Source organism: Cnephaeus nilssonii (genome assembly GCF_951640355.1).
Source record: "Cnephaeus nilssonii genome assembly, chromosome: 23".
Classification (NCBI taxonomy): Eukaryota; Metazoa; Chordata; class Mammalia; order Chiroptera; family Vespertilionidae; genus Cnephaeus; species Cnephaeus nilssonii.
In genome coordinates, this window is record NC_137094.1 from 14,228,356 (window position 1) to 14,253,534 (window position 25,179).

At 45.5% G+C, this 25,179-nt stretch overlaps 1 protein-coding gene across 1 annotated transcript; it reads right to left on the reverse strand.

The window, feature by feature from the left end:
- Positions 1–225: 225 nt before the first annotated feature.
- Positions 226–24,735, reverse strand: ACBD3 (acyl-CoA binding domain containing 3). The gene is made up of 8 exons (XM_079763456.1): positions 24,398–24,735; positions 14,475–14,616; positions 13,710–13,850; positions 12,996–13,154; positions 11,744–11,918; positions 8,369–8,555; positions 6,319–6,603; positions 226–2,402 (listed from the first exon to the last, which is right to left on the reverse strand). The coding sequence occupies exons 1-8, from the start codon at positions 24,687–24,689 to the stop codon at positions 2,191–2,193; spliced, it is 1,593 nt and encodes a 530-aa protein (XP_079619582.1). The 5' UTR covers positions 24,690–24,735; the 3' UTR covers positions 226–2,190.
- Positions 24,736–25,179: the final 444 nt, after the last annotated feature.

Here is a 25,179-nt window from a genome sequence, read left to right on the forward strand (position 1 = left end):
GCCTCCATGGACGGCAAGGACCTGCCACCCACAAGTGGGCAGGGGGCAGGGGAAATCGTCTTACAGAAGCCAGCGCTGTCCTTTTCACCAGCAAGCCTGAACATTTGCCATCTGTTTAACTCAGGAGGTTAATTCACAGCAAAACTTAAATAATCAGCCAGAAAGAGTTTGCTCGTTTTCTTAATTTTTTAAAACAGAAAAGATCATTTAAAACATTTCTTCTTGTCCTACCCAAGAGATGAGGTGCAGAACTAACGCTTCAGAGGAACTTATCAATGAAACGTCAACAAGTTACAGATAAACATTTTAATGATTAAATATATATTTTTCAAGATCTCTTTGAAATCGCATTTGAACTGTACTAATCAACAGCCAAAGGCAATATAAAAGTTGAAACCCAAAATGTTCTGACACGGACACGTGACAGGAACCGCTGCTACGTGAAGTCACACACACGGCTCCCAAGAACAATGGTATTTTTAGAAGATAATTCATCTTAACATGTGCAAGGACAAGTCTGTAATCAAAGGCTGGAAGAAATATATATTAGTGCCTGCTTTTTAAAAGTTTATTTTACATTTTAAATACAGTATTTTCTCATTAAAAAACAAAACAAAACACAACCAAACAGCCCGGAAGTGCCTAACCCCGTGGTTGCTAGCCCGTCTGTACACGAGAGCTGACGGACAGCGGACAAGTGCTCTAATGTAACAGCGTGAACGTCGATGAGCTGGAACTAATCAAAATGGAACACACACAGGTTAAGCACTTCTGAGGAAAAATAATCCAGTTTCCAAACAACAAAAGAGAACAGTCAGGTATGTGTGTATGTACAAAACCAGGTATTAAAAAAACAGAAAGAACGCAGCACACGAAGCCAACAGCCCCTTCCTGATGTAGTGCACTGTAACCATGCGGGGACCCTCCCACAGAGTGATTCTGATCTGACATGTAAAAAACCGAAGTATTTCAGTAACAACATATAGTAACATTACGTGTGTATATTGCCATCGCTGTCATTTTCTATCTGTACTACCCTCCCTTTTGAAAACAAGCATCTCTACACTAGTCAATCACGTATATATATCTGAGGCAATTAGTGAATCCACATTTGTTTTCAGTAAAGAAAATGAAGGTGTACCTCCTCCCATCAATAAAGACATAATACAGATTAAAGTCATAAAGAATTTGAGCCTGGGCGTATGCACTTCCAATTCTCTAGTAATTCCAAACTGAAATCATGTAGGGTTTGTGCCTAAGTAGTAACAAATTAAAAATTGACCGTTTCTGGCAGTGATTTCCACATTAGTGCAATGTTATTCTTCATACACTGAATTATATTTAAATGACTTTATATATTTTTAATTCAGAAGGTGGCAATTTGAGTTTAACAAAACTGTTTATGTAACTATATGCTTGTGTAGAAAACAGTTTCAATTTGAGATGCTCTTATATAAAGCCAAATCAAGACAAAAATGAGTTACTTTTAGTCTGCTACAGGCAGTATAAATGCCAAATGAAGAGGACCGCGAGCTGTGGAGGGATGTTTGAGGTGGTCTATGTGTACTGATACTTTAATCAGCAATCAGGTTCGGACATTCTATTTTCAGATTATCTCAGAAAATAACTTCCTGTAATGTAACTCTGAACTAAACAGCTGTTCCCAAAGCAAAAACCAATCTGGGTCATTCACAACCACATCAAATTGAAGCAATTATTTCCTATTATAATCTGTGAGGTCTCAAGTTTTTAAGTTTTAAAAATCGTGATCTTCCAAGTTGTGTGCCTCATGTAGAACACGAACACAAGGATTTCCCGAGAGGGCGCTGTAACTGGGCTCTCATAGACACAGCGAGCAGGTAGCAGGGGACTAACCCAGGGGGGCTCCGCCGCGGGATGTTTATTCTGGAGACTTTACAGATTTAACACGCAGCTCATGGAACGTCAGCATCCTCTAGGGATGCTGCTGGTCGGCACCTAACAGCTGGGTAAGTCTGAGGAATCCCTTTAACCCCAAAGTATTAATGCTAGAGAGTCTCCAGGAAGTCCTGATCCCCAAGAGTTCACAAACCAGCAGACCACAACCAACGGGCACACGCTGACTGCAATGCTCCACAAAAGTCAAAAGAAACTTCCCAACTAAATACCACCTTCTGCCCAACCCTAGACTCCAGACTCTGAGCGACATCTTTATCTCGTATAATAGACTCTGTAGTAGACTGACTTTGACCTCCACAAGGAGTAGGAGTTGTCGAACTTGAGGAGATAGACTCCTCTCCCTGGGTATTGGTGGCTGCCGGCGTACACCTCTTCGTGACAGTCCCGTCGGTACACAGGCACAATCTCATCCAGCACGGGCTTGTTGGCATTCTTTTTGGCCTTCTCTTCAGAAGTGATGTTTTCTGTGAGAACGGAGAGAGACGAGTCATGGACAGATCCAGGAAAACCGCATTTGCATCAAGCACTGAAACTGCACCCTTTCTTTCAGAAACTGCTTGTTAGTAGTTCACTTAAGAAAACACACACAAACAATCGCTTGCCCTGGCTGGTTTGGCGCAGTGGGTAGAGCATCAGCCTGTGGACTGAAGGGTCCCGCGTTTGATTCCGGCCAAGGGCATATGCCTGGGTTGTGGGCTCGATCCCCAGTGTGGGGCGTGCAGGAGGCAGCCAATCAATGATTCTCTCCCATCATTGATGTTTCTCTCTCTCCCCCCCTTCCTCTCTGAAATCAATAAAAATATATTTAAAAAAATTCACTTGATCCATTCTGTGACCTATGTGCATTTGAGCGTATATTGGTTAGTTGGTTTGCTCATTCATTCATTCGTTCATTCACACACATGAGTCACTGCTATGTGTCCAGCTCTGCCTGGGCCCTGGGAGCCCAGTGGTGAACATCTGACGGAGGAGCGGCTGCATCCTCTCTCTCTGTGCTCTAATCATTGCTCCTATTTGTGAGCCTCACTTTCCCCTTCCAATCCATTCAATTCCCAATTGGAAGAATCTCCCTCATCCGCCTAAGACCACAGAATCCTCCTCCCGCCCACCAACCTGGAAGTCCTCTCTGCTGTAGGAAGGGAGGGCACCTATGAGCAAGATTATCTTACATGTAAGGAATGAGATGAGAAAACCGTAAGAGGTAGGCATTCAGAGACACTCTGAAAACGCAATTATGTTTACGAGGCCTGTGTAATCCTGGGATGGTCCCAGTGACAAAAATATGAGCTCTGATTCTGGGTTGGCCCCAGTCAATAGTTTCACTGTAATGACATAAGGTTAGAGGAGAGGAAAATGCCTATAGAAACCTATAGGACGAGACAATTATACACCAGTTTAAAAGTCTCAGCTTAACATATTAAATATGAACAGCCTCAAGGAAAAGAGGACAAAGGAATATTCAGCATAGAAGACAGAAGACTTTCAGGTTTATAACACGGCAGAGTGAATCTGGTGACTGAGTTAACTGCATGGTGATTGTCAATGGCTACTACCAGGAATTTTAACAAGGAAAGTTAGAGGAGCTTAAGGCAACATGATCATGAACTCTATATAAGGTGGCATCCTGGATGGGGTCCTGGACATTAGGTAAAAACTAAGGAAATGTGAAAAACTGTGTACTTAATAATAATAATGTATCAATACTGGTTCATTAGTTATGATGAATGTAACCCAGTACAATGTACAATATTAACAACAGGGGAAACTGGGTGCAGGGGTGGGGAGGGTGGGGTGTAATATGGGCATTCCATGTACTATCTTTGTAACTTTTCCTGTAAGTCTAAAAAATATTCTAAAAAATATAGTTGTTAAAAAACAAACAAACATGACATAAATAGGCCCAAATCAGATTTGCTTGATCACAGCAATACTTAAAAATTAATGTCCTTCATTTACAAATGAGAAATTACAAAGCCATTCCAAATGTACACTGTTGCCTAAAAGGATATCCATGAAACAGATTATTGGCCCATTAATTCAAGATGCAAATTTTGTTCCGAATCTGTAAAACTAAAGCCACTAGGATGGATGAACAACGCTTCTTTCATCACTTTAAGCAAAGACTTGGGACCCGGAGGCAAGACCGTGGAGACTTACAGTAGGAAGATGGGTTACACCCACCACATTCAGAGAAAACAAACTCCTCTTTCAAGACAGAACGGAGAAAAAGCCAAAGCAACAGAGAACTGGACTCCTATGTACCTGAGCTACAGGATCCCCATAAAGCACAATGTGGACAAGCCCTGGTGGCTCAGTGGCCTCCATAAGGAGCACACCCATAGGAACCAATGCCGTTTGTGAGCCGCCTCTTCCAACACGAGGAAGCTGTGCTCAGGCCCAGCAAACACTTCTTGGGAGCAATCATTGCTCACTGCGGCTACTGAACATTAACACAGAGGCTTATGGGTAGTTTTAGCTGCCGTTGGTTTTACGGTTCAAAACAGCACCAGGAAGGGAACGCCATCTTCCACCTGAGGGGCATTACAGATTAGATGTGGGACATCAGGGTTCTCACCTCTAGAAAGGTGCCGGACCCCAGCCCTGTTTACCAGTGCCCCTCCCAATAGCAATAACCCCAAAATTATTATAGCTGAGGGCTCAGACTAGGTAGTAACCCACTTTTAGAAGCTCAATGGCTACTAAATAGCCAGGAGAAGTACATTCCGGTACCTGCTTCTGAACAGAGAATTCTTGTTTCTTACACAGCTCTCTGTACGGAGAACAAGCTGTGCGCACGCACACCCTTTCCTCCGCAGACCTCTGCAAAGTCTGAGTGCAATGAGCCCGAGATGAATGAACCAGAAAGGCCACACAGGCTCAGTGCCTGGTCCTGATGCCGCTGAGACACCGCACTGACACCTGCTCGGCTCTGTCTCCCTTTCGTTTTTCCCTCCTGTCCTTTTTCTTTCGGGTTCCGTCAGGAGTACGTGTGGACAATGCTTTATCTCGCTGGTGGCCCTCAGAAATGAAGACGGCTGAAGACAAAACGCCATGTGACACAGCAGCTCCAAAAGGACACTGCCCCGTATGTTTCCACGCGTGGCCCCAGGCTGCGCACGGTGTGGTGACATGATCGCGCTGTGCCGCTCCGAAGCGCACGCAACTTTGAGCCGCTCTCCACACACCTCCCCCAACCGACTGCCTCTTTAACGTTACCCCGATCTAGCCCTGACCGGTTTGGCTCAGTGGATAGAGTGTCGGCCTATGGACTGAAGGGTCCCGGGTTCGATTCCAGTCAGGGGCATGTACCTTGGTTGCGGGCACATCCCCAGTAGGGGGTGTGCAGGAGGCAGCTGATGGATGTTTCTCTCTCATCAATGTTTCTAACTCTCTATCCCTCTCCCTTCCTCTCTGTAAAAAATCAATAAAATATATATTAAAAAAATAAAATAAATAAAGTTACCCCGATCTAGTCTCCCAGCCTCTTCGGGAACAAGCAGCCTGTCTAAAGCGGCCGAACAGCGGGTTCTCACAGTCAGCGCTCCCTCCCTATTACTCTCCACCGAGGCAGCACATATGGAAGCGCTCACATGGGACCATTGAGTTCTAACCTTCAATGTAACATTATCAAGGAGACCATCTTCTCAATTAATAAGCAATACATTTGATAACCTACTACCTAGACTGTCCTTGGGAACAATTTTGTCCACTTAGAGCAAATAAAAAACTACCCTCTAGTGAAATAGGGAAGTGAATGATTTTTAAAATTTTTATGTCTTGTAGGATGTTCTAGTCGGTTTCTGTATTTACATTAAAATTTTTTAGAATAATGACCTAAAAAACTAACACCAGAAACAAATTTAAATAAATTCCAAAGTTGGCAGAATTTCTTGCTTGCTCCTTTAACATTTTTTGAGCCTTAACCCGTTTGGCTCAGTGGCTAGAGCGTCTGCCTGCGGACTGAAAGGTCCCAGGTTCGATTCCGGTCAAGGGCATGTACCTTGGTTGCGGGCACAACCCCAGTAGGGGGTGTGCAGGAGGCAGCTGATGGATGTTTCTCTCTCATCGTTGTTTCTAACTCTATCTCTTTCCCTTCCTCTCTGTAAAAAATCAATAAAATATATATATTTTTTAAAAAAACAAAAACATTTTTCGAAATCACCCTGCACATTAGCTGTCACACACAAGCCGGAAGTAAACACTATTCAGAAAGCAGAAAACCAGTGGCTAAACAGACCTTGTTCAGGCACCAGTCCCCTCCAGGAGCCGCCCTCCCTCTCACCACCTTCCCAGCCAAGCTCCCACCACTGTCGGGAGTGATCCTGCCCCTTCTGCCAGGCCACAACCCGGCAGCTACTGAATATGGAGCAATGGCTCTACCTTCTTCCTCCTCCTCGTCATCGCTGGATTCACTGACATGCACGCTGACAGCAGTGTTCGGCGAGTCTGTCCATTCAAAATACACCCCAAACCCAATGTCATAACTGTCTGTAGCAAATTCCCAAAAGAGATACGATCCTTCTTCGTGGGTGGGTACGCGAACAGTGACCACCTCTCCTCGGCCCACCGTGATGACGGAATCCGCGTCCTGCCGGATCTTCTCTTTAAAGTCTTTGATCTGGGGCCGCGTCCACATGGATGGAGCCGCTATCACTGGAAGAGAGTCTGAAGACAACAGAAATTACAACAGCTACAGAGGAGGAGCTTCACCGGCAGGCGCCCAGCCGCACGCAGGCGCCAAGCGCAACACGGTCCACCTGGACGGAGGTCCCCAAGTTACTTCACTGCACAACGTCACAGGCACTCAGAGGTCCTCACACCACTTCAAGTAAGACATGTGACCCATAATCTTACACGCGATTTCCCCCCAACACACTAATTACATATGGGGATTTAGCAATAACTGTGGGAACTTCCTAGCTGGGCCTTGATCAGTTTTTAGCCTATCTATAACCAAGGAGAAAGATCTGGACTTAGAAAAGAAGGATCCGGACTTAGAAATAAATTCACTTTCGGATGTGGACTTTGAAAAAAATCTTCATCTCTCAGTATCTCGAAGTCCTAGAAGTTATCCTCCAGGAACTCAGAGAAACAGAACCTCGGGCGGAAGTGGAACTGCCAGGGCCTCAGTGAAGAGGAGTCAGGCTGGTTGCTGAGCAGTCTCCACACGCACTGGACTCCTCAACGGGTTTCCCGGAGTTCATCACAGAGCTTTCGATCAAGATTCATCTCAAAATACTGGTATACTGTTGTTAGGGGAAAAAGCGGGGGGTGTAAGCTACGGCATTTCAAAGTCTGTTCTGACACCGTTTTCGGTTACTTGTTCTAAAGGACAAGGAAGATCTCGGAACCCGCCGTCCCTGATCACTGTCACCGAGTGCTCCTCTCCCTCTTACTGAGCTGACGCTCCTCCTGCTTCAGATGTCTCAGCTCAATGGTCCCTTCCCAGGAAAGCTCTGGTGACCTCTCTGACTAGGCCACCCCCCATGTTACATGCGCTCAAACTATAATAAGCCCCTCTCTCCATCACGGTGCTAAACAGCCACAATTTACACCCGTGTGTGCGGGTTGCCTCAGCCCTGCACTCCTGGCCCACAGGAAATCTTCAACCAACTGCTGACTGAATGAACAAGTTGCCCATAAAAAGCCAGCAGACCTCGAAAATGCTCCATTATCTTCTGGCTAACATGGTACTTCAGTCTCACAAAATATACTGTGGTATATGGGAGCCAGCCTCCTAGCTGGCCACCATCACCCCTGCCTCGGGGTGTTCACGCCCTTGTGAGGTCACCATCCGAAACGTACAGGTGGTACCCGTGGCCCAGAGAACGCACGGCAATGTGGGTGTGTCACTCCCAAAGCCAGGGCCTGAGAGACACTGCCAGGCCAGCTCCGCGCACCTTCAGGTCTCAGGCTCCGGAGGAAGCCACTGCCGCCGTGGCGCGGACACTCAGCGGCTCCAGGAGAGGCTTCCCAGGCAGGACCTGAGACCTGGGCCCACAGCCAACCTGAACTTGCCCGTCGGGCGAGGGAGCCCTTTGGGAAGCAGAGCCTCTAGCCCAGCCAAGCTTCACAGGACTACAGCCCCGGCCAACAGGCCAACTCCAGCCTCAGGAGGGACCAGGCCCACCGCACTCAGCTGACCCACACCAACTGCGTGAGACGAGACATGTTTATTAGGATTTTCAGCTGCTGAATTCGGGTGCCATTTGTCACACAGCATCAGATAATCAATGTACAGAGTGAGTGTAGATCTGATTTGCTCTCTACACTAAGGGTCTCCTGAGGGCCACCGGAAGCACAGATGCGGACCAAACAGTGAAAATGCATGCAACGCGTGCAAACATGTACTTGCTCTCAGGTGCCAGTGAGCCTGACCTCCCGACTTTGCTTTTCATGGCGTCTGGCTGCGGTCATGTGGATGCAGTACCTTTTGGTCCATTCTCCAGGGCTTCTTCGGCAGCTTCGGGCTCCAGCTCTTTCTCAGAGCCGTCAGTGTGGGTTTTGGCCTGTCCATTAACTGACATCATATCGCCTGGGACAGCTGCATTCATTTTCGAGGAAGTCGGCGAAGGAGCCCCCGCTATTGCTACCTCCTGCTGCTTCTGTAATGCTGCCTGCAAGTCGAGAAAAAGTGAAGAGTCACTGACCCGGAAGGCTAATAAAGGAGACACTTGCTCTAGAATGCATTCTGACGCGTATTTTAGCACTACCAAACATTCTGCTCCAAGAAGTTACTAATAAGCTTCATCAGGTTTTATCCCATCTATAGTGAATATGAATAGTACAATATAAACCAACAGTTAAAAGTGATTAAAAAAATCAACGTGAGTGAAAAACTGTAACTGAGCATCACATTTTTGGTATCTGAGGATCACTAGAAAAACTAACGAGGAAAAATTAAAGTAGGCAGAAATAATCAACCCAAAATGAAATTATTAAGGGCAAAAGCGAGGCACAGTAACATTTGTCCTGAAAATTGAGAGAAAATCTTGATAAAATTCAGATACATGAAATCAAATGCCCTCTGAGTCAAAATGGGAGAGTAAAAACATCTTAAACCCAAAGGACAATTATTTTGTGATATCCCCTTTCATGTTTTTTTCTTTTCTTTTCTTCTTTTTTTGTTAATCCTTACCCAAGGACAGGGATGGCGAACCTATCACACGCGTGTCAGCACTGACACGCGTAGCCATTTCTGATGACACACGGCCGCATGCCGAGGATGAAACATTTGCGACTAGAGTCTTAGAGTTAGTTTTTTCCTCAAAGTGACACACCACCCGAGTTATGCTCAGTTTTTTGGCGAAGTTTGACACACCAAGCTCAAAAGGTTGCCCATCACTGCCCAAGGATAATTTTCCCCATTGATTCTTTTAGAGAGAAAGGCACGGAGGTAGGGAGGAGGAAGGAGAGGGGAAGAGAGAGAAACATTGACGTGAAAGAGCCACATCGATTGGTTGCCTCTTGCACGCACCCTGACCAGGGCCGGGTTGAACCCACAACCCAGGTACGTGCCCTTGATGGGGAATAGAACCCACGACCCTTCACTGTGCAAGCCGATGCTCCAATCACTGAGGCACATCAGCCAGGGCAGGGCATTCCTTTTCTTATATCAAGATGATAGATACTAATACCACTAGAAATATCGAAAGTATACAAATCATACATGTACAGCTTGATCGTTTTTAATAAATCAAACATACCCATGTAATTAACACCCAGATCAGGACATTATCTGCATCTCAGAACTGCCCCTGGTGCCCTTTCCACCCACCCCCAAGGGTAACAACTATTCTGATTCATGACACTATAGTCTTCTTCTTCTTTTTTAAAAAAAAATATATTTTATTGATTCTTTATAGAGAGGAAGGGAGAGGGATAGAGAGCTAGAAACATCGATGAGAGAGAAACATCGATCAGCTGCCTCCTGCACACCCGCAACTGGGGATGTGCCCTCAACCAAGGTACATGCCCTTGACCGGAATCGAACCTGGGACCTTTCAGTCCGCAGGCCGACGCTCTATCCACTGAGCCAAACCGGTTTTGGCCACTATAGTCTTCTTTGTCTATTATTGAACTTCATATAAATGGAATTGTGTAATATATGCTTTTTGTGTCTGACTTCTTTCACTCAACATTTCCCTGATGGTCAGTGCACGTCATAGTGAGCGATCGAACTCCCAGTCTCCCGGTTGAACTCCCGAGGGGACACTTTGCATATTAGCCTTTTATATATAAAGATAGATAGCCTGTGATTATTGACATGTATAATCTCTCTTCTGTACTTCTGGAAGTCTTTAAAAGCACAGAAAGGTACAGGAACAAATTAGCAAACACCTATGTAACCACATCCCCAAATTAACAAGATGTTCATTTGCATTTTGTCATTTTGCTCAATATTTATATAAAAGTTAATTACTTCACGGGGCTCAAGTTCCTTTTGTTCCTTCTGCAGTCCCTTTCCTTCTCTCTTCCCAGAGACAACCCATCAGTTTGATAGCTCAGGGTTGAGCACGGCAATCTAAACTGTGGCTTTCCATTAGGTCTCAAAGATTCCTGCTTTTGCCCTACTTGACTGACTTGGTTCTCATTAAGGGACACAATGAACAGGACAGTGTGTGGGAGCTATCTTAACAGAAAATCATCTCAATGTCCATCAAAGCAGCAGGAGAAAGGGAGTGATGTGCTCATTAGAAATAGGCTTTAGAGGACAGAAAAGAAATCCCTCAAAAATACCACTCATTTTCCTGAATAAGCTCTGGGTTGACACCTTTTTCCTCTTCTCGTGGATCACATGGGTCTGCATGCTTTTTAACACTAATGCTGAAGACTCGGGGGGAAGGTATTTTAGGTTAGAATATTAAATTTCAAGGAATTTAAAGAGCTTGGCAAAACAAAGATTACTTCATCTAACAAGAATTTCTTCACTCAGATTTGACAGGTGGTAACCGCTTTATAAGTGAAAATTACTTGAGTAAGTACAACTTAGCTAGATTGAGTGTAAAGAGGCATTTCATGCCACTGCAAGATGACTAAGAGAATGTACAGTTACCTTCCAACTGCACAAAAACTTGCCCAGAGCAGCTATCTCCTCACTTTATCCCTCTGACTGTCCTGTGAGGTGAACAGGACAGGTACCAGGATTTCATACCCTTTCTCACTGACTGGGAGAACGACAGAAAAATCAGAGCAGTAGTTACCCTGAGATCGAACAAGATGATGACAAAGCCAGGACAGAGTCCACGTGTTATCTGACCTGGTCCCATGTTCTAGCCCCTAAACCATCAGTTCACATGTGGAAGCAAACTGTTTGGGGGTGCGAAGTGGGTGGAGGACTAGCAATGTGTTGTCGGGGAGCAGTGTCTCGCTACTGTACTTACACAAAAGTCAAGATGGACCAGCCAATAGCCTTAAGGGCCGGGGTCCTCCCCCTGGAAGCTGCCCAGGCCTATGACAGCACACTGCCTGAAGGACATCCCTGAACTAATGCTAGTTACCAAGTCCTCCTGGTTCCAGGACCACTACTGGAATCTACGTAGACTCACCAGAATGACACTCAGTGCACACAACTCCCAGACACACCTCGGACAATATAACAGCGGCCACACTACCTGTTGCTTGAAGATTATATTTTCTTTCATAATTGCCAATGCAACATTAAAGTCTCCCTTAATAAAGGTCACCTAAAAGTTACTTTATATCTGAGGCTAATGCAAAATTCATTAGCGACTGTTGAAAAAGAACTTGGGTTCCAATGAAACTAGACACCCCCCAAGGCTGCAGGCTGAGCTGTCGCCCATACCTGCTGCTGGGCGAGCTGGACTTGATAGAGCTGCTGCATGTACTGCTGATAGTGCTGCTCCTGCAGCTGGCGGATGAGGATCTGCTGCTGCTCGTAGTTCCCCGGGTACTGCTGGGCGGCGTACTGCTGGAACTGCACGGCGGTCTGCGAGTTTAAAGCGGCCATTATCTGCTGCCTAAAAACAATAAAAAATACACACCAGTCTGGCTACAGGAGATCGGTCATGACCAAATAAAATGCCCTTGTTACTTATTTTTATAATTTCCACCTCTTAAAAATGACTCAGCTAGTAATGTGTACCAATCAGCATGTGTCCCAGGCCCAGAAGCAATTTAAGAAACTAAGCATGATCTCTAATTTTTTACTTAGGTTTCCAAGGAAAATCTGGGATGGAGAGAGAGAATAATAATAAACACATCATCATCAGCACATCTGTTAACGGTTATGTGCCCTTACTATGTACCAGGCAGTGTTCAAGGTCCCTGGACTGACCCAGCAGGTCTCACCACGCCTTTGGGGGTAGGGTTTCACAGAAGAGGAAATGGAGGCGTCAGTAACTTGCCCGAGATTACCCTGCCGGTAGGTGCCAGGGCCAGCGCTGAAGACTAGGCAGACTGGCTCCAGCCTACGCTCCAGTCCTTCCTCCTGAACCCAGCGCTCCCTCCAGAGCAGCCGCTTCTGAGACAGCTGCTCTCCCAGCCCTTACTAGGAACGGTTTCAGCTCCCAGCCCGGTACTGGAGGACACTCGGCAGAGGCTAACACAACCACATTCCCCGTCCCGGGAATGTGAAGCTGGGTCTCTCAGATTCCTGCCAGTCTCTCTCTATCAGATGCATGAAAACAAAAACCACCTAAATCCAGGCTGGACTAGCCTGTGGTGCCAAGGCAGACAGCGACGACTTGCAGAGAACAGGAAGGCTGGAAAAGAGACATCAGAGACGAGAGATCATGCGGACTCAGGGACAGGGAGCAACAGGGAGCAAGCGAGCAACCTCAGCTCCTCCGTCCCTGGGCTCTGGGAGTGAATCCCAAACCCTTTTATACTCGTCACTCCTTTTGCAGCCAAATGCCGCTTACGATGAGGCCCTCTCTGGCAACACATCATTGGCACAAATGCTCAGTAGCTAACGTTGGTCCAGCTCCCAGCCGCCCAAGTGAGAATGATCCTAGGCACACACTGGCCAACGGTCAGGCCACAGCAGCGAGACCGTCCGTTTCTCTCCCGTAAACAGGGGCGCACAGCCAGCTTACTTCTGCTGCTCCAGCCGAAGCCTCTCTTCCTCCAGCCGCCTCCTCTCTTCTTCCTCCCTCCGGAGCCTCTCCTCTTCTTCTTTCCGGCGTTTCTCTTCCTCCTTCTGCAGACGTTCTCTTTCCTCCTCTTCACGCCGCCTGCGCTCCTCCTCCTCCTTCCTACCGAGTGCAGGAGACATAGAATGAGTCCTGTACAGAAAACCCTGTTTAAAGCACCTTCAGACTTCAGTTCACTGGGAACATGGACAGAAACTTTCCAGAAAACCACACAATACCAAAATCTGAAATGCATACCCTTAACATATAGAATCAATCACACAATATACACGATCTCGGCGAGAATAATTACTGCTGCACAGCAATAGGAAAAGGCATTCATCATTAAGATGCTGCACAGCCGATAACCATGATACGAAGTACGAATATTCTAGAAACAAGGGAGAGAGCCGCAAAGGGTGTGTCAGACCAGAGGGTCAGGAGGAGCGGGTGGCTGAGTTTACGGGGCGTGCTCAGAAATTCAGTGTAATGACACAGAAGGAATGCTGCCCGGTGGATAGGCGGTTCCCTTACAGGTACAGCCAGCCAGGCAGCAAGCCCCAAACTCAGGAATGTCTCTCGCACGAGGAAGCCTGCCAGCTGCCATCACTGTGGAGCCAGAGGCAGCCCGACGCCTGAGCTGGAACACTGCACAAAGCGAAGTGCACCCCGCCTCACCTCTTCTTCTCCTGCTCCTCCTTCTCTATCCGGTGGGAGGTGACGTATGTGGAGAAGAGATGGCAGCACCTGTTCAGGAGCTTGACAAACTCGACCATGGCATCCTCTTTCGACAGGTTTCCCAGCGCCGCCCATTCTCTCCTGGAAGGAATAACGGGAAAAGTCACCTCCTCTTCCTGAGAGGATGAGCACTCCATTTAATGGAAACCTAAACATGAACAATTCTCAATCATAACGAAAACAAAGAATAATTCTATTATACACAAAAGGTGCAAAACTTCCAGTTTCAACAAGCATGTACTGATTTACTAAATTACAATCCAAACTTACTTTTTAAACTACAACGTAACTGCACTGCTGATCATTTCTGTACTAGCAAAAGCGTATCTGAGTTTTACTTATATTTTAGCCTTAATTGAATAGTCAATGTATTCCTTTTTGTCACAGCTCTCTATATGTTCCAAAATAAGGAAATCAATTACTACATATTTTAAATGGCAGCTTTTATCATTACTAGGAAGAATCAAATGAAGCTGTACTTGTCTTATGTTCATAATCAGATGAGTAAGCTTCTTCCACAATATTTAGCCATAAACACCTCCAAGCCAAAAAGAGATAAACATCTGAAGACTCCAGAAGCTGCAAGCAAAAATGTTTGTTTCAGTTCTAAGCTAATGAACCAGCTATTTACATCTTAACCAATTTACTTTGTACCGTTTTCAACACTATTCTCATTAAATTAATTATACAACAAAACACTGTTACCTCCTGTCATTCCCCAACACATCAAAGAATCCAACCTCAGGACAAGTGTCTGGATTATATGGGCCCAAAAGAACCTGCTTATGCAGTGCCACAAGCTTCAGTTTTTCTTCATAAGTTGGATGAAATGCTTTGCCATCTTTTTCTGTAAGAAAAAAAAGAAAACCCAAAAAGAAAATAATTAGCACTGGAAAAACACATAATTTTCAGCTGTATGCTGAAGTTTTGCTATAGGTATGTCCAAACTGCCTATGATAGACAGAAACACTATTACAGTGAGACTTTTTTTTCCCCCCAAATACTAAATTTTAATAACCTTTATGCAGAATTAAAAAAAAATGAAGCCAAGTACCAATATTTATGTTAAAACTACTCCAGAGAAACCAGTCTGTTAAGCTACAGTCAGGCACACAGATATAAGTGTACCACTGACATCTTTTATACATATTAAACATGTTCAACAATCATTCTTTAAAAGGTTTAAAAAAATAATTTTGTATCAATCATTTTCAATATGATCATACATATACATTGAAAGGCTATATTCAACCGTTTCCATGCCCTAACCGGTTTGGCTCAGTGGATAGAGCATCGGCCTGCGGACTAAAGGGTCCCAGGTTCGATTCCGGTCAAGGGCATGAACCTTGGTTGTGGGCACATCCCTGGTGGGGGGTGTGCAAGAGGCAGCTGATAGATGTTTCTCTCTCATGGATGTTTCTAACTCTCTATCCCTCTCCCTTCCTCTCTGTAAAAGATCAATAAAATATATATATTTAAAAAAAAAAAAGGCTATATTCAACCGTTTCCAGCCCACTGATGCAGTATGACGTGGTAGGAGGGGCTTTGGAATCAGACAGCCTCGGTTTAAATCTCGTCTCAGACGCTTCTTAGGTGTAGGACGTTTAACCTCTCTGACTCATCAATAAAGTAAGGGGTCCAATGCGACTTCAGAGGTCATAGATATTATTATTAAGAATAATAACTAGCCCTGGCCGGGTAGCTCAGTCGGTTAGAGCATTGTCCTGATACACCAAGAGTAATAACTATTTGATCCTCTTCCTTCCTTCATAAACCTGACCTTTGTAATTGCTTTGGTTCCACTTGGTAAAAAGGTTAAATGAGTTAATAATAAGCTAAATTTCAGTAGTCAGTTCATAATGAGACAGGTCAGTGGAATAGGGAAACTGAGACAGATAGCTGAGCAAATTGGCAGAGCAATTTACAGCCAGATACAGAAGGCCACCTCCCTAGAGCCTCAGTTGTATTTCACCTCCAGGACGGGAAGAAAAGCAGCAAAACCCGGCGGGCAATGCCAGGACCAGCTGCAATACCCAAGGACCCTCTGCCCTAGCACTGACCAATCAGAGGAGACCACGACCCTGAAAGAGCATGCCTAGAAAACTGATGAATATTCTGCTGTCCAGGAACAGGAAGACTTTATGACATGTGGTAGGCATAATAATAGCCCTCCCCATCCTCCCACCCCCAGATGTCTACACCCTAATCCCAAATCTGTGGATATGTTCGATTATATGAAAAAGGGGAATTAAGGTTGCAACTGCCTGACCCTGGACTTTCCCGCCTTGGCCCAATGTAATCACAAGGGTCCTTATCAATGGAAGGAGAGAAAGAAGGGCCTGAGGGAGACCTGCAGCTGTTACCCAGCTTGCGTCCCTCAAAGAGGGAAGAGGGGGCCATGGAGCCAAAGCATGCAGGAGGCCTCTAGAGGCCAGAGCAGGCCAGGCAGCAGGTGCTTTCCCGGCGCCTCCAGGAGCACAGCTCTGACCACCACCCTCTTTCTTGTAACCAGTGAGACCTATTTTGAACTTCTGACCCTAAAAACTCTAAGTCAGGAGGTGTTGTTTTAAGACATGAATTTTCTGGTAATTTGTTACAGGAGCAATAGGAAACCAATACAATACACAAAACACATTTTCCCAAGCAATTAAAAATAGAAATGGCTTCTAGATCATGTTCTTATTAAATTCATAAGTACTTGACTTTACAGTTCTAATAAGACAGCATAAATAACTTGATAGCAGCTTTATAATCATTGTTACCAAGCCCTAAGGTCTGAAAGATTAAAATTAAGTCCCTTCCACCTGAAATTAATCATACACAAGGTTATTAGTCTCACACCTCAATTGCTAGAGTACATTTACGAGAAATCATATTTTCCCTTCTGTCTGGAGGTAAAGGTAGAGGATGCAACAAATTATTTCAATGTCCTGTCTAGCTTTTACTTGATGAAATGAAAGCCATAAAATATATGGGTTGGGAAGGATATTAAAGACAGGTGACTGAATTGCACAACCAAAGCTCAAATCTGCCCTACATACCTACCTTGGCCTCCAGTACTTTGTTACTATATATACAGTATAAAAATGATGTAAATTGTGACATCAATAACCTAAAATGCTAGGGAGAAATAAAAGTGTAGAGTTTCTGTATGCTGTGGAAGTTATGTGCTTAAACTAGAACTATAAACCCTTTTATATAAGCCTCATGGTAACCACAAAGAAAAAACCTGTGGTAGATACACAAAAGCAATCAAAGCATATCCACCTAGTAATTACTAACCAGCGCTTGAACACTTCCTTGTGGTAGTAATTCACTGTCCCAAAGCAGTCTATTCCATCACTGGATAGCTGTGATTTTCACTTCTTTTTTTATTTTATTTTATTTTATTGATTTTTTACAGAGAGGAAGGGAGAGGGATAGAGAATTAGAAACATCGATGAGAGAGAAACATCGATCAGCTGCCTCCTGCACACCCCCTACTGGGGATGTGCCTGCAACCAAGGTACATGCCCTTGACCGGAATCGAACCTGGGACCTTTCAGTCCGTAGGCCGATGCTCTATCCACTGAGCCAAACCGGTTTCGGCGATTTTCACTTCTTTATTCCGAGTTGATCTCTTTCTAGTCTTCAGCATTAAATAAAACCCATCTAACAGACCAGACCTCAGAAAAGCCACAAAAGCCCTGGCCATGTGGCTCAGCTGGTTGGATCCTTGTCTGGTACACCAAAAGGTTGTGGGTTCAATTCTCGGTCAGGGCATATACCTAGGTTGTGGGTTCCGCAGTCAATGGCTAAACAGCAGCTCTTACTAGTATGATAATGAGGGCAGAGAATTCCCACGCCGTACAAGTTGCTCTCTTCTGAATGAGCAGAAGAGAACCCTAAAGGATGCTGCTGCAAAGTGCAAGCAGCATCCAGGGATGGCCTCATCTGTGCAGAGGACAGCAAGACCATCTCCCCCTTCCCTCATCCTAGACACCGTGTTTCTACCACAGCAGCTTACAATCAAATTTGTTTTCTTGCGTGGCCCTTATCACACTTTTGCCTCACAGAGAATATACTACTTTTAGAAATATTAAAACCACATCTCACCCTGGCTGGTGTGGCTCAGTTGACTGAGCATTGTCCCATGCACTGAGAGGTCACGGGTTCCATTCCCGGTCAGGGCACATGCCCAGGTTGTGGGCTTCATCCCCAGTGCAGCGATCAATGTTTTTTTTCTCTCTCCCTTCCCCTCAAATATCAATAAAAACGTATTTGAAAAAACAACAACCACATCTCTCCCATATTGAGCTAAGAAAAACCTGAATGATAATTCTTATACTATTTACAAGAAAGTACAATACAATGCAATATTGCCAAGTCAATGAGTATAAAACACTGGGAACTGCCTATCATGTACAAAGTGCTTATTAAAAGTTGACCCCCGCCCCCATTAAGTCAGCACACTCCATAATAAGTTTAAGTAATGTCTTTGGCCACGGAATACCAATTGTCAGGTACTATCTATGAGTTTATATATGTAATTTCTTGTAATTCTTACAACCCTTTGAGTAAAGGAAAGCACAAAGTTTAAAAAACTGAGTGGCAGAACTAGGAAAGAGCACCTCAGGTAGTGTGACTCCAGGCTCAACTTCCTAAATACTGAGCCAGAGGAGCTCGCATTTTAGTTAACCGATAAAAGTAAACATTATCTCCTCCTGGGTGTTGGTTACCAGAGTGTGTTCCCTTTGTGAAAATTCATCAAGCCATACACTTATGATTTGTGTATTTTTGCACAAATCCTCCGGCAGATGTTAAAATCATACATATATCCTATATAATAAAAGCCTAATATGCAAATTGTCAGCATGGGCAGGAGTTCCACCGACCGGGAGTTAGACACGCGCTGACCACCAGGGGGCGGCGCGGAACATGGCGGGTGCCGATGATGCAGCTGGCAGTGGGCAGCAGTGGAGGTGCTGTTGGCCCCGAAGAGAGCAGGATCGTGGTGGAATGGTGGAGCAGGTGAGCAGGTGGTGCCAGACAAGGCAGCCGGGGGAAGGGCGGTCCTGGCGGGCAGCCAGCTAGGGACCCTACCCGTGCACGAATTTTGTGCACTGGGCAAAACACAGTTTACTCTTGGGTACTGTATAATTATCTATCAATTATTGTATTACTTTCCATACAAACTGTAAACCTACTTTTGCTCACCCCTGTATATATACATATAAACATACCTTTGAATTCAGTTTTCAAAGGAAAATTTCAGTTCAGCTCAAATTTAATATGAACTAGCAAATTAAAAAAATCAGATGTTTAAGAGGCATCACTATTATTGGTGGCTATAATTTTCTCTCTTACAACTGTCTCTTAGGTCTATACATTCTCCTGTACTAGTACACACTTAGGTCTAAAGAGAAAGACAATAAGGAAAGAAGGGAAAAATAAATTCAAAACTTAATAAGACATTCAGTGGTAACAATAAAAGTTGAAATGATCGAAGGTTGCCACGTAAGTCCAGGAGGCACACACTAATTATATATGTGACCAAAGAATAAATTATAGCTGTAGAGTATTTTGAAGCATTAATGAGGCCATTTATAAAAGTTCTTATAGATGCTTATGTTTAAGGAAGACAAAAGGAAACGGAACCATTGCAGCATGACCACATGATTACCTCTCTGCTATCAGTAATATAACCCAGTGAAATCTATAGCAATGCTAGCAGAAATGCATGAACATTCCATAGTCAATTTAGAAAAGGAGTCCAAGACTGAAGTCCCTCCAAACTAAACTAGTTTCTTTACATATTATACCCTCAAAAATACTCCCCTCACACATGCACACCCTAGATCTGTCTACTGAAAAGGCCCAGAAATAATGACCAATCCAGTAATGGGCACCCAGCTCCTAACACCCAGATTATGGCTCTGCAAATGCCATTTCTCACTAAAAGGAACCAGGTCTCCTTGGAGAAATGGCCGATTCTCTGAGGCAGAATATGTGTAACATGGATCTGGGACATCTCATCATACCACATAGTAAGGAAGCTATGGAAGACGAGTAGTCATCAGGTCAAAGGAACTTAGAAGCCAATTTGAAAAGGCTCTAACTTTCTAAAGATCCTATAATTTGAGCATCAATAAAAAGAGCTAAAATAATAAAATCAAGTATGTTTAAAAGCATGAGTACATAATGACACTAAAAAACTGTCACCTTTTGCTTGGCCGGCATAGCTCAGTGGTTGAGAGTTGACCTATGAAGCAGGAGGCCATGGTTTGATTCCCAGTCAGGGCACATGCCTGGGTTGCAGGCTCCATCCCCAGTAGGGGGTGTGCAGGAGGCAGCTGATCAATGACTCTCTCTAATCACTGATGTTTCTATCTCTCTCTCCCTCTCCCTTCCTCTCTGAATCAATAAAAGTATACTAAAAAAAGAGTCACCTTTTGAGGTTATTAGGGACACTCATTATTTAGAAAATAAATAACGAAAAATAAGCATTTCCTTTCCTTTCCTATTTGAACGGTACCCCAAACCAAATAGTATATGAGGAAAAGTATTACAGTGAAGGAAAGACAATTAGAATATCAACATTTTTCAATCCCTAATGAATTAAAACACATCCATTTTCAATTTATACGAGTGAAAAGCAATCATTAGGTTAGCTAAATGCAGGCTTCCCGAAAAGTCTACTATTATTAATAGGAATATACTATTAATACGAATATTTTTGATGGGCACATTTACTTCAGTCCTTTGGAGGGGATTCTCCGCCACTACAATCAGTATTTCAAACCTGACAGCAATGTTATGTAGGAATTCAGAGTAGATGCTTTTCTCACACTTTACTTTTCCAGCTATCGGAAGTGAATCTCAAGAAAGTGATCATGTGTAGAAAAAAAAGAAAAAAAAAAGAAAAGAAAGAAAAACAAAATGAATCTTTCCATCATCCCTTAATATTTTCAAGCAAATATATTAAAGAAGTTCCAGGGAGGGGGTTGGGGGGCTGAGTGAAAAAAGGTGAAGGGACAAAGACAAAGCATGGTGATGGCCAGAGGGAAAGTGGGTGGGGGAGGTGGGAGAGGGTAAAGGGGGAGAGAAAGAGACTTGACTTTGGGCAATGGGAGCACTACCGTGTGCAGATGCTTTGCTGCGTTGTACACTTGAAACCTGTATGGTTTTATTAACCAATGTCATCCCAAGAAATTCAATTAAAAAAAAAGAAGAAAAGAAGTGCCGAGATGTGATAAGGCAATAGGGTAGAAACTTTAAAATATTCACTTAGAGCACCACCAGAAACAGGGTTCCCCTTGCTGCTCACCTCCTGTTGTGGGAAGAATTGTCTTTGGAACTAATAAGAACTGAGTGGCCTTGGGCAAGTTCCTCAACTAAGAAACCAGGGTAACCCCTCACTGAAGGGCTAGTGCAGGATTAAAGAAAACTGTATATACAGCTCTCAAAAAAGCACCACACTTTTAGTGAACATCTGCTCAGCAACTGGCGGCAATTATTACTCTGGAATTTTAAATTAATGCCACCACCTACCAGCTTAATAGAATGAGGTAAATGAAGTGTTACAGACGGAAACATTCACCCCTAAGAACTCTGAAAACCAAAATACAACTCCCCAAGTTAACGCCATCCAAGAAGTATGAAGGCTACAATAAAGCCGACCGGTTTAGTACGTAACCAGCTAATCTTGCTAACCTAGAACCGGGCAACTTGGTTCCTCCGTGTAAAACCCTCACTGTGCCTCCTGTGGACTAAGGAAAAGGCTCTCTGCAATGGCATTCCAATCCGTCCACGGACCTGACCACTCACCTTTCCCGCTCTCTCCATCCCACCACTTCCTACTGCCATTTCCCAGACACACAGGCCTTGCCCTCCGAATGACGCCTGCCCCCCCTCTGGAATGGCATTGGCTCCCTGGATCCTCCAGCACACTGCAGTTGTCGCTGGGTCTTTAACTCCTCCTTTGGCCTCTACATTCCTTACTGGCAAAGGGAATGCACTATTCATTCATAGTGGTAACCTAATATAAACCTCTATCCATAAGAAGGGTTCCCCAAGGTCAGCAGCTGAGATGGGGAAATGCTAACTTACGTTTATCTGCACTTGCATCTATTATTTTACTTTTACCTTCAGAAGATTAAAAGGATAGGTAATTGACAAAATGTTTCCGTCACTGGCCTGGGACCACTGTGACAGGGATGGAATGAGAAGCAGGGTTCCTGACTCGCAACCCAAGTTATTTTCAGTGGAAAAAGATATCCACGCTTTCAAGATTCATATTTCCCCCACAGAGGAAGATAAAGTGTAATGCTATTTTTAATTCTTGTGAGATACTAGTACAAATCCACAAAATAGTGATCTATTAGAAGTCCTTGCAAGACTGATAAAAATGCCAAACATTACACTGGAAAATTTCACATTAAAACCAAGGCAGCAACCCCTTACCCCACTTCCCATGATTCCTCTGACTGCTTTAGGACCCTTCCTTTCCCCTCCCCCAATTAGGCATCTCATACCCTAATGGCCTCTTCATTGCTAACTAGGTAATGCTTCAGGCAGAAAGGTAGTTTTGACTGCTAGCTGCTATTCTCCTTTTAGTAAGTATTGGATGTTGCTTTGAAAGCCTAACTTAGGCAGGGAGTGAACCATACCTATCAAGGTAGGCCTTTTCCTTTAAGGTGACTGATAACTGGGGCCTCAAATTATAGGTTCCCCTAGGAGTCCTACTACTCGGCAAAATAATATTAGGTTTAGACCACTAAATCTTAAATCCGAGGCATCAAATCCACCTTCCTATATGTAAGTGGATGGAAACTGAGTCTAGAAAAGTTAATTGTCTAGGAATTTACACAGTAAGTGGAATCCAAGGCTTCCTGACTCCAAAGCAATGCTAAGTTTACCGCACATTGCACAGTGTTTTAATCTTTCAAGGATGATATCACTACCACTTTCAAATTAAGACAGGCTCAGTCAAGTGGCAAAAGCTAGGATTAGAAGTTGGTTCTTTTCTATTCTTACATACTTCCGCTACAATATACTGTAACCCAGTGGTAGGCAAATTCATTAGTCAACAGAGCCAAATATCAACAGTACAACGATTGAAATTTCTTTGGAGAGCCAAATTTTTTAAACTTAAACTTCTTCTAACGCCACTTCTTCAAAACAGACTCGCCCAGGCCGTGGTATGTTGTGGAAGAGCCACACTTTGCCGACCACTGCTTTAACCTTACTGAATCTGGAAAATTACGTTCTACGAATAAAAACTTAAGGTAAAATGTAGTTATTAATAATTGTAACGAAACCATCAGAATTTTATACGTGTGAGAATGTATCATCGCTACAGGAAACTCGACATTCAAGGGCCAAGAGATCCAAAATCCAAGGCCGGATTCAATGTGCAAATGATGATGAGTATTTCAAGGGTAAACTTCCTAACAAAGTGTGCAACGAGTGTCAACTGTTCTGGAAAATTTACAAGAGAGAGACTTTCATTAGTTTGCACAATTAAAACTGTTTTGAGAAAAAGCAAATAACTTTTGCATGCATGCACCACGTTGAGCTGCTCAACTTCAGCTAGAAGTTGAGTAAAACATGTGCACCAGAAGGTACCCGCTCTGGGGAAAGGGTTACAAGCACGCTGCTCTGGAATGTGTAGGGAACCTAGCAACCACTTTTCAAGTTTCATTTGCTGATGCCTCCCCTTGCCCAGGCGGCCCACGAGATGGAACTATCTCGAAGAAATCAAACTAACGGGCTTCTCATGCGTTTTTTTCCAACTGACAAGCTCATGTGACTGGTATTATCACCACCATTTGACTCAGTGAATCACCCAATTAAAAAAAAACCCAAACCCACACACCACAATCTTGCTCGAAGACGAGACATTTTACAATTCTGCGAGAAGCACGGGGTGGGGTGGGGGGGGGGTGTCACTTTTAAACCTAACTCTGAGAATTCACTCTTGGCACATTGCTTGACGGGGTAAAATGTTAACCTTCTAGAAGTTCCTAGGACACAGCGAGCATCCTCTCTCTTGGGAGTCTGACCCGCCAGAGGGGGACGTGCTGGCTGATCGATTCCTCCTCTCCGCCACATCGATCGATAATGGCCACATCGATAATGCCAGGTGATCAAATCCTGCGGGAGCGTGTGGTCCCCCGGCACGGCTGGAAAGGGTGTGCAGCACCCATGGAAAAGGGTGCAGATCGGTGGGGTGTGACGTGCCACGCCATAGAGACAGAAAAAGAAATGCGACGGTAAAACAGAAAATAATAATAATAATAATAATAATAATAATAAGTAACTAAATTCCAGAACGGGATCCTCTGGGAGAGAGCGGGCTTCATGCTTCCATCCCAGCTCACGGAAACCCGAGAAGCTAAATCAGGGAAAATGCCCGTTCACCTCGGGCAGGCGGCACTCGGACGGCTACACCGAGGCTCCAGGCCGTCAGGGCTGTGACCCAGCGGCCCAGCGGGGAGTGACGAAGTTCGGGAGCCCCCAAGGACGGAGCCCGGCTCGGGTGGCCCGGCCCGGCCCGGCCCGGCGCGGGGGAGACTGTCCAGCGCCGCCGAGGCCACCGCCGGGCCGCGCTCCCGAGGCGGGCGAGGCGGGCGGGGCGGCGGGCTCACCTTTGAAGAAGCGCAGCGCCAGGCCGTACAGCTCCTCCAGCCCGAAGCCCCAGCGCTGCTCCAGGCACCGCGCCTCCTCCGCCGCGCCCCCCGCCGCCGCCGCCGCCGCCCCGGGCTCCGGCTGCCTCCCCGCGGCGCTCGGGCCCCGGCCGGCCCCGGGCGGCGAGGGCGGCGGCAGCGGCGGCGGCAGCAGCGGGGCGCCCTCCGCGCCGGGCCGCTCCTCCGGGTCGGGGCTCAGCGTCAGGCCGTCCACCGACACCTCCAGGCGCTCTGCGCTCAGCACCGCCGCCATCTCCGGCTGCTGCGCCTCCTCGGCGGGGGACAGGCGGCGGCCACGTATCGACTTCCTGCTGACCTCTCACCCCCACTTGCCGACACCGGAACTTCCGGTGCTGAGCCGGCTCCAGGGAAAGGGGCGGAGTCCTGGGGCCCCGCCCCTCAGACCCCGCCTGTCAGCGGCCTCCGCCACCACGCGCCACGCCCCCCCGAGGCCCCCGAGGGTCCGGAACCCGGGTCCCGGGTGCCCAGCCCGCCCTCCCGGCCCGGTTCCTCCCGGAGGCGGGGCTGCGCCCTCCGTGGCGCCACCTGAATGGCGGTCCCGGTGCCTGGCGGGGCGGGGCGGGGGCGGGCACGCCTGCTGTCTGTGCGGGGAGGAGACTGTAGAGCAGCTGATCAATGCTTCTCTCCCATTGACGTGCCTATCTCTATCCCTCTCTCCCTAAAAATCAATAAAACATATTTTTTTTTTTAAAAAAAGTGTGTATTTGCAAGTAGTGCACTCC